Consider the following 13,596-nt stretch of genomic DNA (forward strand, 5'->3'; position numbering starts at 1 on the left):
GCCGAGGCCAACGATGGACGGGCGCTCGCACGCAAAGGGCAGCATTCTTCAATTGGCCCGACTATTGGGAGGGGCTACGGTGTGCATGACCGTACGTGTAGGACATTACCTGGCTTTCCGTCAGTGCATACTCTGAATGTCTTTGCTATGAGAAGCGAACGCAGATGTCTGTGTTCTACTTTACTTGTCCACTAAAGACACCGCCTACCGAAACGAATGAGGTCTTTAGTCTCAACATGAATGATCAGCCTATCCAGCGCCGTCGTCGCCAGAGGCGCTTGTCGCCTAGATCGCCCACCCCCAAGACTTGTATTCGCGGCGATTCAGTATTGGCGACTACCGACCCTTCAACGCATAAGGCCGGCCAATCCTCCAAGACACGCGCTGACATGGTGGAGTACAAATCTTGCCTTTCGTCTCTGGGAAGCTATGGTGGGCGGACCTGTAGTTTGCTGCCTTCTTTGTCTTCTGGAAACCATCCCCTGGCTGACATCCACGGCAACGCCTAACATAACTCCGATGATCAACGGAGTCGTGTTTCTTCGTAAGTGTGCAGAGACTGTGGGTTGTCAGTGAATGTCAGGTATGGTCGGCGCAAAATCAATCAAAGACACTGCCGGCTCCCTGTCCTTACGGCTGTGTTTCCCAGTTGCTACCTACTGGAAGACAATAGACGTTTAGCCTGCGTATAGCAATCTGCTCGCTCCATGCCAGTCGTCGCTCCCGGGATATTGACGACTCCACTTTGTGTGCGTCGATGTCGCAATGCCGCAGAGGTGTTGTAGACGCGGACTGGCAACAGCCACAGCCACAAGTCTGTGACCGCCTCGAGCGGCGCACCAAATTTATGTCTCTGATCTTTGTGTCTGCAAAGGACAAGAGTGTCAGCGACTTGGTAGCACAGTGCGCTTGTTGTGATGCTGCTCATCGCTGGCGAGGAGGCGTTGAAGCTGCGGCTGAAAGGCGCCTTCTCGTAGTACCTCTTTCAAGGGCAGGGAAGAATCGACATCAGGAATGGAATGACTTACCAGCCTGTACGATTGAGATCGTCCACTCCCAATCTCCTGTCTGTTCGTGCGGGCGTCGATGGTACCGGCGGAGGGGTTGTTGCTGACTGCCTCTGCCTAGTCAGTGCAATATCCGCAGATGCCACCTGAGGGTATCACAAACTTGTCTGGCTTTTTGATCCGTCATACCAAGTTCTCCGCCTGCTTCTGCCGTCAACGTGAGGTGGTCTTGTTGTCGTGGCGTGGTTGTTGGTGGGGTGGTCGCGGACCCCCGACCGAACTTGCAAATATGAAGCTGAGACATCAACACCCTTTCCTGGAAGTGAAGATACCAAGCCAAACGGAATGTTTACAGCGCGAAAATCTGTCGCAGCCCTTATAAAACAGTTTTTCGTACGGCTCCATCGCTTACGAGGCCCGCGTCATAAGAGCACTAGAAGGCGCTCGATGAATGCTATCTCTGTCCTTCACGGGATGATGGTATCAGAGTCTAGGATACACTACAGCCAAACAGCCACTGCATTTTATTACAAGATTGTGAACGATGCACAAGAACCTTATCAAGCTGTGTCCCCACTTGATGCAAGGATTTGACGCACCAGACACATCCACAGAGTTCACCCAAGTGCTACATACCGCTGTCGCATTCTCACTTCGGCTGACTATTTGGGTGTTTAAAATGGCATGAAGAAATTGTACCCAGCTTGTACCAAGATCTTATTCACCGTATTTGGTGCGCGTTAGCAAAACCGACCCAGCCTGGAGCAACTAGAACTGTTGGATTTATCACACCAGTCCTTGCTCATCTGAACCATGCTGTCCGCCTGGCGCACGAGAAGATCTGTTGGCATTGCTGTCCTGGATGCGTGGCAGTCAACAGTAGACGCTATAGTTTCGTCAAATGTGCTCCACGTAGAGCTCATAGATGGTGTCATCTAGTACATGATGAGAGTTATTAAGGCGTTAAGCTTTTGCAATACCTGTGAAGATTGGGGGTATGAACACGCCACAGTCACGCTTTTGCACTCTATTGCCTCGTTCTTGTGGAGGAGTCGTCAGATAAATCACAGGAACTATTGAGAACGCCATTCTCTTGAATAATATGAGGGAAAATCTGTCTTCGCCATTGCTGGGTGATTGAGAGCAACCTCTCGTCCTTCCTGAGCTGCCTACTCACCAGAGGTGGCCTAGCGATTCAGAATTGTTTGGCACATCCCACAACCGACTTCGTTTGGATATATGTATGGATTCATTAGGCTCTTTTCCATCAACAAAACACTTTCTAACTCGTGCCTTAGGTTCGGATCGGCCGGCGGCAATGGAACGTAGGCAATCGACACCGAGCTGAACTCATTTTTTGTCGCTCTTGTGTTCGACTCTCTGTAAGGTCGAACGTTGAGTCGCACGCGGAAACCTTTGGTATCTAAACTTCTTACATTGTTGGGTCCCCAATTTCGCAGTACAATCTTAGTACCTTTCGTGTCCTTTGTGGCACGGAGGTCCTAAGTGACGTCTTCTTTTGCGCCAGTTGGAGATTTGCGAACGTGGACGACAGAATTGACATTGGCATATCGCAATGTTCATATGCCAACGAAGTTCTGTTGGGTATCTATACGGATAGATTGATCTCCGATCTGTCAAACAGAAACTCACTAACTCATGGCACAGCTGACAGATGTAGGCTTTCGGCATCGTTGCTAAACTGTCTTTTTACTTTCGTGTTCGACTCTGTGGACGCCTTTACATGAGTTTGGACTTTGACTTTTTGCTTGTAATGATGCGGCGAACGCGAATTGCTGCTTAGATGTCGCCGTGCAGCACTACATCATTCCCTTAGTCATCAGTAAGTGAGCGATTTGAAGTATATGCGAACCACTGGTAGAGCTCTGGGCAGCTAAGTGGTAAGCGTATGGCAAAAAGAGACTTGTAAACCAACAGCGAGAAGGCTTGCGGAGCTGACGGCCATACTCGTGGTACGGAAGCTATATCACCCGCAGCAGACGAGAAACGATTTCGACAACGAGCACTCTATTCTTGGCGACTGTGACAAATGTTGTGGTTGTTGAAAGCTGCACAAACCGGATGGAAGACGCGATCCAAACCACAAAGAGAATTGGCACACGTAGGCCGAGCGATATCGAGGTCTTGGTGTGGTGGATTTGATTCGGCATGGCATAAGTACTACGTTAAGATTACTTGACCAAAGAGCACCATCCCTGACAAAGGGTTGAAAACTGCATCGAAAGGTATTCAGATTGAGACTTGCGTTAGAAGAATCTGAGTTTTCACGGATCGACCTATTGCTCAAATGCAGACACGTTTGCAGTCAAGATTTTCTTGCGACTGCTTGCTGCATTCCCGCAGCGCATGCATTCCATTCGCCAGTATAGCTACGCACACTTCTGCCAGCTTGGTCTGCTTCCCGACGGCCTTATTCTCGACGTCAGTATCGCCGAAAGACATCGTCATCAAGCATCCAGGTGTCAGGAGCACGCTTATCTAAAGCTTGCAGACACGCTGTATGGCCCGGGCCCATGGATTGAGATGCCACCTCCTCGTACCTTTCCGATTCCTCCTTACTATCAAAGATCACCTCATAAGGCTTGTTCAAATACACCTTGCGTATGTCAAAAGCGACGTCAAGGAGTGCTGAATGGACTTGAGCCACGATCGTTGTACATGCGGCTTCAAAATCTCCAGGTGTCATAGCCAGCAAGTACGCGGTTCCACCCATACCTTCGATCTCGCGATGAACAATGTTGTTCATCGTTTGGGTGTATGCCTCCCGATGCAGAGCGTAAATGCGGTATCTTCCATCTTCCGCACTGATTCGGCCCAGGTTTCTCAAGTGATAAGTGCGGTAGTAGTGGGCGAAGCTAGCACAGTATACTGTCTTCGAACCGGGATGACGGCGATGATAAGCCCTCGCGTCTTGCAGTCCTGGGGCGCGACCGTATTGAGCCGCTGTGGTGTCGCAGTATATTCCTGTGCCATTCAACTGCGCGAGTCTAGCCGCGTCAGTGGTATGATCTTCCTTGGTGTTTGTAATTCGGAACATTGAGTGCCATCTCGCAACTGTATCTTGTGTCGTAGGCTTTCCGTTCGGGCCTAGATATTGGACTCGCACTTCTTGGTCCGATAATGCATTGTCAACGTGCGCTTCGTGGATCTCGATCGAGGGGTCAAGGTCTGATTACGTTAGGTTCTGGTTTGACATCGCAGGAGAATGAAGTAAAGACGAACCTTGGTAGAGAAACGCCATCAAGGGGGCAAATATCATGAGGACAGAGGTGCATTTATTCAAAGAGAGAAAAGCAAGTCGACCGTGAGGAGAAAGGGGACCGTTCTCCTTGAGTGTCACCGTACCCAGATGGTCGGCCCTGCCGAGCGCATGGATTTGGCGCCAGTTTCCCTGTTGCTCTCGATGGATCGTCTCTGATATGACTGGGTAGGGGTTTGTCGTTTCGCTGTATTCGAAGAACAACGCCGTGATGAACTGCTCGATACGGTCCAGCTTCTGGATGCGCTCGTTGCGGCTTTGGCAGTCAAAGCTGCAATACACGTGGGTATCAAACTGAACGAGGACCCGCGCATCACAACCGCGCGTGTTCAGATATGGTACGGCACTGCTTACCAGGCGATTGCAAGCGATCTCGCGACATGTAATAGCTGCTCTCGATCGGGGCATCCTCACGTATGGTTTGGAGGGGTTTCCGCATATACTGAAGATGTGGATTGGCCGTGTCAGGAAAATGTCGCGGATGACGCGAATTTGAAAGAACTCAGGCTTTTCGAAAGCGTCTAACGAGATTTGTGCTCAAACTGCCCGTTTGTATCGGACTTCGCGGGCACGGTGAACAGAGATATGGGCCCATCAGTCTTTCACTTTCTCACTGCGGTTACGATGCCAATGCGAGCCACATACTCGCAGTCGCTCTGGATCTAAGCAGTACTCACGCTGACCTCTTTTGGTAGGTCACTACGGCCAGAAGGAGAGCTGCGTACATTTGTAATCAGAGTGATGAGGTCGTGCTGCTGCCGGAGCCACTTGCGGCCAGGGAGCGATACATGGTGCTCGACAACTTGTTGCATGGTAGCTTAGTCAAACAACAAAAGAGCACCATGTAATGGCCAACCAATCATGTGGCCTAGTGTCCAGACTTGAAGAGCTCGTCGTAGTTGTCTAAAGTTTGGCTGTTTATGCAGGCATCTATGTGACTTCCACTTGTATAGCCACTGCCGATAGGATGGTGAGGCTGTGGAAGTAGACTCGATAGGCTACACGGATGAATGTTCTGTCAGTCGAGTTGTATTGGTACCTGCGCATCTCTGAAACAGGCCGACTAAGGCCTTGTCGTTGAGCTTCCCATAGCCAATGGCCAGACTGACGAGCCGCTCTGTACTTCACGGCATCGACTGCGCAAGCAAATCTGACTGATACTTGATCATTATTATCACTTAGGAAGTCATGAACGATACTGAAATACGCTAATTTGGTGGTTTGGGTATCATGATTTTGCTGGAGTCTGAAATCATGCGCTAAACGAACATATTCACATTCCTACTTCTCACCGAGGTCCATCCACTCAAGCCCTGTCTCGAGCTCGTACGTAAGAGAATCATAGATCAGCACTGCTCAAATGCCTTGCCATATCATGATCTCTTTACGAGCCGAGACTCGCTCCAGAGATTCCATGATCTTCTCATGGCCGGTATCAAAACAGTCTTGAGCGATGAGCTTGTGGTGTGTCTCCCTATCGGGTACGGGAATGTACAGGAGGTCTAGATTGGTAACCAGAGACCGAAGACTGATCTCGACGGAAGCAAGCATCTCCCTCTCGAAGCTTTCCCACTTCGCGATGTCTTTATCCAGCAGAATCCTAGGCCCTCCAAGCCCATTCATCTTCGCGTATATCTTGTTGTTGATCGTTCGGATAACGGCCTCTGTTCTGTAATTGCTCCAAGTAGCGGCTTGATGTAACTTCTTGAGGTGAGCCTCGTAGGCACCACCAAGCTGCGTAGAGGATTGTGGTCGTGCAGGATAACTGCAGACGGCGTATAGTCCAGCCGTGCGGAGGTATTGAGGCGCTGAAGCATCGATGTACAATCCCTCTTCCTCAACGAGTCCGTCTGATTTTGGGTAGGCGTCCGAGGAGAGGATCTTGAACATTGTGTGAACGGGTGCGACTCTTCTCCGTTCCCAGGTAATGACATCGATGCAAACGACAGGCTGGACTTCGAAGACCTCGTTCAAGTCTGCTTCATCGACTGTGATTGGAAGGTGGAGCTCTAGATGGCGTCTTGTTAGCGGTCAGGATTTACTGTATGCGACTGGAACTTGGCGCACCCTCGATCAACCAAGCCAGCATACCAGCAAAGACCTTGCACACGAAGACGCAATAATTGTGGGATTCCATAGCTTCCTCTGCCTCAATGGAGGTGTATCCGGTTTCTTGAGCAACAAATTGATCGCCGAAGTCTTCTTTGTGGCAGAAGAACAGATGCAGTTCATTACCGACTGTCTCTTTGCGCAACAGTACACGGGAATCAACCACTCTCGTGATGAGGGTGAAGATTACAACCATGAACGTTGATATGCGGTTGAGAGCATGTCTCTGTAGCGTGGCTTGCGGATTGCTCATGCTGAGACGAATGTGTTTGTCGTGTTCGGGTGGGATAGACAAGGTAGCGACAAAGGGGGCGTTGAAGTGCAATATCTTCGAGATTGGAAGGTGTCTTGAGGTCAAGAGAACTGGCTGTGTGTGCGGCATGTGTCGGAGGTGAAGGAGAGATATCGACCCTGGTGTTTTGATCTTCCAGCGACTGGACCTCCCCTCGCTCTGCTGCGAAACCGGCCGACCATCTTCTTCACGTTCACCTACTCTCATGTACAGGAATAAAAGGGATACAAGGGCTGATATATCATTACATTCGCCGACTACAAACACCTTAGATGCCCATCTGAAAGGGTGCTGATGTTCAATGGCCGAATGCGCAAGTCTTCAGAGGGTCAACAACGCAACAGACTTATACAACGAGTGTGTAGATCGGAAAAAAGATGGGCAAATCATTCCGACGAGGATAGGTAGCAAGTCTAAGATTGTCCTTGCAGAAATGCTCTGTATGGCTTATGTAGATGAGCTGGACGACCACCACAACTTATCACTTGGCGCCTTGGTGGTCTATGTAACCACGGCAGGATAATCGAGTGCCAAAGAGATACCGGGTACAACGATCTGCTTCTGGAAACAATCTTGCAGCAGAAAACTTGAGACTCTTCATTGAGTCGAGCGCAGACGATGCGAAGCGAAGGCAGTGAACTTCGAGTTTGAAATATTGCAGATATGCTATCAATCCGCGAATCTGCTAAGTTCGTCGGAACACAACCACAAAAGGGCGGTGAGGTTCTTTCTATTATACTCGGTTGTGTTTTCGGAGATCTACCAGTTTTCCTGGCCCATGTTGTGATGGGGAACGCGTCATTGTCCGCACTGTCACCTGGCCAATCTCCGCATACCAGCCAAACAAGTCTCACAAGTGACCCTGAAAAGCAAAAAGATTCACTCTATGTCCCTGTCACTGCCAGTGATCGAAGCAAAAAAAGATACCACGGCGCGGCTTTATACTCCTTGGAGATTCGCACTGTGAAAGATCAAATTAGCGAGTTCTTTAGGAAACGCAGGGCGCGGAACGCGTTGACCAAACAGAGTACATAGTACACACTTCTGGTTAAGCCTAGTAGTGGTGAGATGCAGACTCTTTAATAGTATTATATAGTCATATTATATGGCCGAGTGGTAGCTGTTGGTATAGTAGGGTAGCAGATTGGTCGTGGCCTTCGTGGGGGTGAATAATGGACCAAAGCTGTATGCACGTCGAACTCTTGTGCTTTTTGACAATCGAACTGGTTTACCTAGGATCTGTCACAGCTTCAGCGATGTCAAGATGCTATCTGAACCAGCATATGGTGTTCACTGGGTCAGTGAGGACAATAACTGCGCGTCAGCGCTTTTTGGCCTGCCAACGAGTTTGCTTGTTCAGATGACATGCAAATACCCCATTCACAAATAGATAACCATGGCACACGAAGAATTGTACATGAACTGTATGATACGGTTCAGTACGGTTCCCACCTTTATGCTGAATCATATATTCGTTGCGTTTATATTAGGATCACACTATAGGATTGCTCTTGGTGCAGACCGGTCACAGACCTAGCTTTTGGTAGAAACAATCATAAACGGGAAGCATGCCATGTTTCTGATCTTTTTGACCCAGTAGTCGTATTGCTGCTAAAGAAAGCACCAGTTCAGTTAGCTGCCACATGACTTGCTGCCGGCAGCGCACTACATATCGTATAGCGCCATTCCAGGAGTATAGCTTGCTGGAGACATATGCTTCGACACGGACGTATTCAGAGCCACCAAGCCATTGTATCCCACCAAACGTATGAGCCCCCACGTTCTTGCGCTCGTCCGACAGTCTCCAAGCATGCGCGCTAGCCAGTCGTGCACCTCGAACCCTCTCGACGTAATGCTAAGAGGTAAACAGTATTACAGTCGTTCTTAGATGCCGTAGGTAGGTTGTAATGATGAATACCGAGGAAGCGACAGGCTAGTGGGATGTAGAGATACTGTAGCCTAAGATATGTCAATTCGCGACTTCCTAAGTGATCTAATTGTACGTACATCAACTGCGCCCTATCCTCTATCAGAAGGTTCCATTCTTCCAAACTGTCGTTATGATACTTACAGACGTCCATGCATCCATTATGGTCCGCAGCCACGTCTGAGTGCCACCTGTTGTTATACTATCGTGGAGGTTTCGAAAGTCTGAGCTCAGCCATTCTCTTTATGTTGTATCTGAAGCAGCTCCAATTCGCGCACCGTCATGTCGCTGAGATCCTACTCAGTGAGCTCTACGCTGGTGGCAGCTAGTAGCGCCTCGGTGATGGCTGTCTTTTGGAAACGAGGGCGAGGGGAAGAAAGGGACTGTCGCTCTTTGGATATGTGGCGCATGTATGAGGTTGTAAAGCGTGGCTAGCAAGCAATTGAACGCAATGTCCTTGGCTGGGCCGATCAAAAGCATGTCTTTGTCGTCGCTCGGGTCGACGTCGTTCGCAGCGTGAGAGGTATAGTGGTACATGTATGCAGCCACACTGTATATTCGGGTACTGCAATCTTTCTTGAGGTGGGGAGTCGCCTTAGTACGAAGCGATCCGAAATGGTTCTCATCCTTTGGCTCTATACGACGAGCTTCTTCGATCGCTGCAAGGGCAGTCGGATTGTCAATTTCGAGCTTCCCAATCCCCGTCTGGTATAGCTATCATCGCTCGAAGACCTACTATTGGTGTCTTAGATCCCTAGCTGATGAAGTAATCCTAAAGTTGGCTGACCTTTGTTTCCCTGGGGGGTTTCCGCTGTAGTGTTTTGAGCAGTCGATCAGTGCGGCCTCCAAGGTGTGCTTCTGGCCGACCCAGTCTTCCATATTGTCGTGATTGGAGTCTTCTCTAGACAATTTTACAGAAGACTGTGACCAAGACGCCAAGTTTGGGTGAGCGACTTGAATAGATCGAGCGTTTTGGAGGAGCAAAGCGCACGCACTTCCGCGCTAGTAACAACATCCAAACGCCCACGCTGCGAGCACAAATGACAGCAAATCTTGCTACACCATTCTTTCAAGTGACTTTCATATCTTCTCCTCAACTCATGGCCACCAACCCGTGTGTAGCCGGCATGCCAGTCACCCCACCTCCCCCGCCCCTTACCCTTCGCCAGATCCTTCTTGTACACCTCATCGTATTCCAAGAAGCGGTCTTTGGTTACCATGTCTACGGGTACGAGATTTTCAGGTGGTTGGATATCATCTGCGACACATTCTATTCGGAGTCCTATTCGATAGCCGTCCTTTCATCGAGCGGAGATTTCACACCGAGGCTCCCCGACATGTCACGAATCAAGACAAGCTATATATATCGCGCTTACATCATGAGGATGAGATGCGACACATTCTGTGCGATCATGCAGCCTTTCGTAGAATAACATCTGGAAAGTAAGCTCTTGCGACGTACTACAGGTTTTGCGCCGTGGATAACTGACCGATCATTCACAGAGCTTCTCGGCCTCAGCAACGCGACTGAGTGGAGACGTTTTCGTGCCATACCATACATTCTTCTCGTCTCAGACCTGCGAGGTTTTCACAACCCACCTGGTCACTCAGTCTTGTTGATAAACGACGGTCACGGTGAAGAGTACATCTTCGATGGTACTATCGATCAATACGGATGGAATTGGGTGACACATTGGCTCATGACAAAGGATGAGCTTGTGGAAAGCCATATGGATCTGAGCCAAGCTCCGTATTTGGAAGAATACTTTGGAGGAGACCAGATTATTCGTGCGGAGGCGCTGAGCATGAACAACGAGTATGGATATTGGGCTGTCGCGAGCAGGCGTATGGAGCAGATATTTGAGCAAGTGGACTGGCATTCTCTGCGTGGATGTGCGGAAGATGAAATTGAGGCGCAGATTCGCACTCTGAGCAGGGCCAATTTTGCGGGTGCATATGAGGAGGCAGTGGCACAGTAGGACAGGTCTTTGTGACCTCGTCAATGACACTATACTGCCTGTATTTTCAAAGACAACAAGAAACAGTTTCCTTGAGATCACAGCTTAGTGGAATAGTTAGTGAAGCCGCTCCCAAGTTTACAAGGGTGCACTGACTTACCACTAGCGCCTGATTTCAAGATGAATCGTCGCCGTCCCTCTATACTCTTACAACCACCAGGACAACACATTCTTGAGCAGAAGTCGTTCTCTTGCTCATAAACCCATCATGGTGTCAGCTGCATCTACCATAAACGCAACCCGCCTATCCCTGGAAGAGGTCTTGCAAGTACTCCTCGTCTGCTTCCACGCCGCCGCCGATACTGCCCCAAAGGCCATCCCCGCATACGCGATTGAGTTTCACGATCCTTCGGTCCCAGTCCCGATCTGGAAGATTTGGTCGATAGAAGACCTAGTGTTCGCCCCGCCTGACCCCGAAGACCTCAGCCGCTGCACCTTCCTGCCACCGTGGTTGAACGACGCACTCTCGCGCTTTAACATGTGCGACTGGTTCAGTCTTGTTCTAGAGGAGGAAGTGAACAGACTGGTCAGGAAGCTATTCAACGGACGTGCCCAGTGGTTGACATATTGGCCAAAGATCGACCGCATCTTGACCTGGCGCAGTAATCCGAATCAGCCTATGGTGCTAATGCACTCCGTGCTGTACGTCGAGACGGGCGATGGCAGACAGATGATCATGGATGGCACCTTGAGGCAATATCTTTGGGAATCATCGACTTGGCTTCAAACATGCCAAGAGTGGTATGTTGGACGCGTGGACTGGCGTCGTGGTTGGGTTTTTCCTTCGCAGAAGATTAGATGCTCGGTGGAGTATGAAGCAGCACGTGCAGCAGGCGGATACTGGGCCTTTGCCTTCGCGACATTGACACAGTTGTTCGGCGACCTGGACTGGGAGGAGTTGAGGGGTTTGGGACCAGTCGAGCGACTCGAGCGCGTTAAGAGAATGGCTGAAGGAAATCTCGCTGGATTCCACGGATGGGCCCCCAAGTTTGGATGAACCAATGCAGGCAGAGACCAAAGGAAATGAATGTATGAATGGAATTCTTGGAAATGACAAGTGGTTGAGAAATGGATACCCATGTGTAAAGCGCTCGACCGCTGGCCACGAACAATGCTCAATTCCTAACTTCTTATGCTGTTGGTGCCCATTTGCTCTTCTTCCTTATTCGTGCACCGTAGATGTAGAAAAGAATGGGAACAGGAAGGAAGACTACGCAGATGAACGCCAAAAGACTACTCGCCCAAGGTACACCAAGGTTGTGGTACATGGCATGCGTAAACAGTGGGAAGAACGCGCCTGCGAAAGAGCGAATGAAGGTATTGACCGCGATGGCACTGTTGGAATAGAAGCCATAGCAGTCGATGAGGTAGCTCATACCTTGCCAGAACGGCACCATGCAGCCAAAACCGAGGAGAGCAACCGAGAGCACTTGTGGCACCCAGGTGATGTCGGGACTGCTAGTCCAGGCGAACCAGAATAGACCGGCAGGGAGTGCAATTGCCCCTAAAATCATAGGTGGTAAACGCTCCTCCGGAATAACCCTGCCGTGCTTGTGGAATGCGCGAGTAAAGTTTGTGGCGGAGCTATAAGCGATGCAGCCAGCACCCAGCAGAATGCCAACGATGAAGGCACCAAATGGCAGCTGCGATACACCCAAAGACCATCCTCGTTCTTCGTGGAACGACACCGGGAACTGTCACTTGTCAGGCCTTGTTATCGAGGATTATAGGGATGAACACTTACTGCTTCAAATAGTAGGTAGACGATGCCGTATAAAAAGCTCATGTAGGCTGTCACAAGTGCTAAGATTGGTTCCTGGATGAACATGATGAATGGCCTCAATAGATAGACATTGACAACCTTATCGACTGTCAATTTGTTCTCGTCTGCTGCAGCGTGGTACTTGTCGTTACCCGTCTCCCTTCGTAACCTGGCAGCTCGCAGTTGCAGTATCCTGGCGGCTGACGTTTCCGGAACGACGAAGAAGCCGATGCCTCCGAACAGACCGGCCATGATCAGGGTGATCCACGACGTCCACCGCCATCCAAGGTGTGATTCCGTAATGAAGCCACCAGCAATGGGGCCTGCTACGGGGCCGGCAAATCCGCCGGCAGCGAAGACACAGATGGCATAAGACCTAGGGATGGGATCCCACAAGTCTGCAAGAGCTCCACCAACGACTGCCAGAGGCGCAGAGGCGAAGAATCCACCCAGGAATCGACCGACGCATACCGTTGTAATGTTCTGCGCGAGTGCTACTGGGATCTGGAAGATAGCAAACAGTGCAAAGCCAAACATCAAGGGAGGCTTCCGGCCAAGCACTTCTGACATGGGTCCAAAGGCAATTGGACCGAATACGAAACCCTGTAGCTCTGTGTTAGCTACTGGGTAGCCGATCGCTGAGGAGTTGCTCAACGTACCAGGACGAATAATGCTACGCCAAGGGTAGCTGTGACCAGTTCAACATTGAACTTCTCTTGGACAACACCGATGTTGACACTGAATATCGAGCTGGCAAATGTGACTGTGAAAACCATGAGGCCCATAGAGATAGTGATCCCCCATCTCCGCTTTGGCGTCCAATTCTTTGGATTGTCAGGGTCGTTGGGTCCATCGAACTCTACGAAGGACTCCGTATCTGTCGGAGGTGGCACGGTGCTGCTTGAAGCTTTCTCCAAGTCATGTGTCGTATCTTCCTCGCTCTTTCCGTAATCATCCTCTCTTGCAGCTGGTGTCTGTTCTGGAGGCATTTGAGACTGCGGCAATACTGGTGTATGCTGAGGGCCTATGTTGGAGTCTGCCATAGCGATCGGAGAAGTTTGAGAGTCGGCGAGACGGATTCTTGGCTACAATGACGGAAGGCCGAGTATTTGTATCATGTCCAACTTGGATCCGTGGATATGTAATTATTCCCGGAGTTTGCATGGATTTAACGATAAAGAGGCGACGATCTTCTGCAGCC

At 50.1% G+C, this 13,596-nt stretch overlaps 7 protein-coding genes across 7 annotated transcripts; 2 read left to right on the plus strand and 5 right to left on the minus strand.

The window, feature by feature from the left end:
• Window positions 1-336: 336 nt before the first annotated feature.
• J4E82_008505 (uncharacterized protein) lies at window positions 337-1,311 on the minus strand (the record flags this gene model as incomplete). The annotated part of the gene is made up of 3 exons (XM_051734736.1): window positions 337-559; window positions 1,029-1,114; window positions 1,171-1,311. The coding sequence occupies 3 exons, from the start codon at window positions 1,309-1,311 to the stop codon at window positions 337-339; spliced, it is 450 nt and encodes a 149-aa protein (XP_051585520.1).
• Window positions 1,312-3,450: 2,139 nt separating this feature from the next.
• On the minus strand, window positions 3,451-4,695 carry J4E82_008506 (uncharacterized protein; the record flags this gene model as incomplete). Its single annotated transcript, XM_051734737.1, has 2 exons — window positions 3,451-4,196; window positions 4,251-4,695. The coding sequence occupies 2 exons, from the start codon at window positions 4,693-4,695 to the stop codon at window positions 3,451-3,453; spliced, it is 1,191 nt and encodes a 396-aa protein (XP_051585521.1).
• Window positions 4,696-5,643: 948 nt separating this feature from the next.
• J4E82_008507 (uncharacterized protein) lies at window positions 5,644-6,778 on the minus strand (the record flags this gene model as incomplete). Its single annotated transcript, XM_051734738.1, has 2 exons — window positions 5,644-6,296; window positions 6,340-6,778. The coding sequence occupies 2 exons, from the start codon at window positions 6,776-6,778 to the stop codon at window positions 5,644-5,646; spliced, it is 1,092 nt and encodes a 363-aa protein (XP_051585522.1).
• A 2,137-nt stretch (window positions 6,779-8,915) lies between these two features.
• J4E82_008508 (uncharacterized protein) lies at window positions 8,916-9,494 on the minus strand (the record flags this gene model as incomplete). The annotated part of the gene is made up of 2 exons (XM_051734739.1): window positions 8,916-9,165; window positions 9,352-9,494. The coding sequence occupies 2 exons, from the start codon at window positions 9,492-9,494 to the stop codon at window positions 8,916-8,918; spliced, it is 393 nt and encodes a 130-aa protein (XP_051585523.1).
• Window positions 9,495-9,742: 248 nt separating this feature from the next.
• Window positions 9,743-10,594, plus strand: J4E82_008509 (uncharacterized protein; the record flags this gene model as incomplete). The annotated part of the gene is made up of 2 exons (XM_051734740.1): window positions 9,743-9,827; window positions 10,119-10,594. The coding sequence occupies 2 exons, from the start codon at window positions 9,743-9,745 to the stop codon at window positions 10,592-10,594; spliced, it is 561 nt and encodes a 186-aa protein (XP_051585524.1).
• Window positions 10,595-10,841: 247 nt separating this feature from the next.
• On the plus strand, window positions 10,842-11,630 carry J4E82_008510 (uncharacterized protein; the record flags this gene model as incomplete). Its single annotated transcript, XM_051734741.1, has 1 exon — window positions 10,842-11,630. One exon carries the CDS (start codon window positions 10,842-10,844, stop codon window positions 11,628-11,630), a length of 789 nt encoding a protein of 262 aa, XP_051585525.1.
• Window positions 11,631-11,763: 133 nt separating this feature from the next.
• Window positions 11,764-13,438, minus strand: J4E82_008511 (uncharacterized protein; the record flags this gene model as incomplete). The annotated part of the gene is made up of 3 exons (XM_051734742.1): window positions 11,764-12,327; window positions 12,378-12,998; window positions 13,055-13,438. 3 exons carry the CDS (start codon window positions 13,436-13,438, stop codon window positions 11,764-11,766), a joined length of 1,569 nt encoding a protein of 522 aa, XP_051585526.1.
• Between the last annotated feature and the right edge of the window lie 158 nt (window positions 13,439-13,596).

Source organism: Alternaria postmessia, assembly GCF_024291825.1.
Source record: "Alternaria postmessia strain BMP 2775 chromosome Unknown scaffold_69, whole genome shotgun sequence".
Classification (NCBI taxonomy): Eukaryota; Fungi; Ascomycota; class Dothideomycetes; order Pleosporales; family Pleosporaceae; genus Alternaria; species Alternaria postmessia.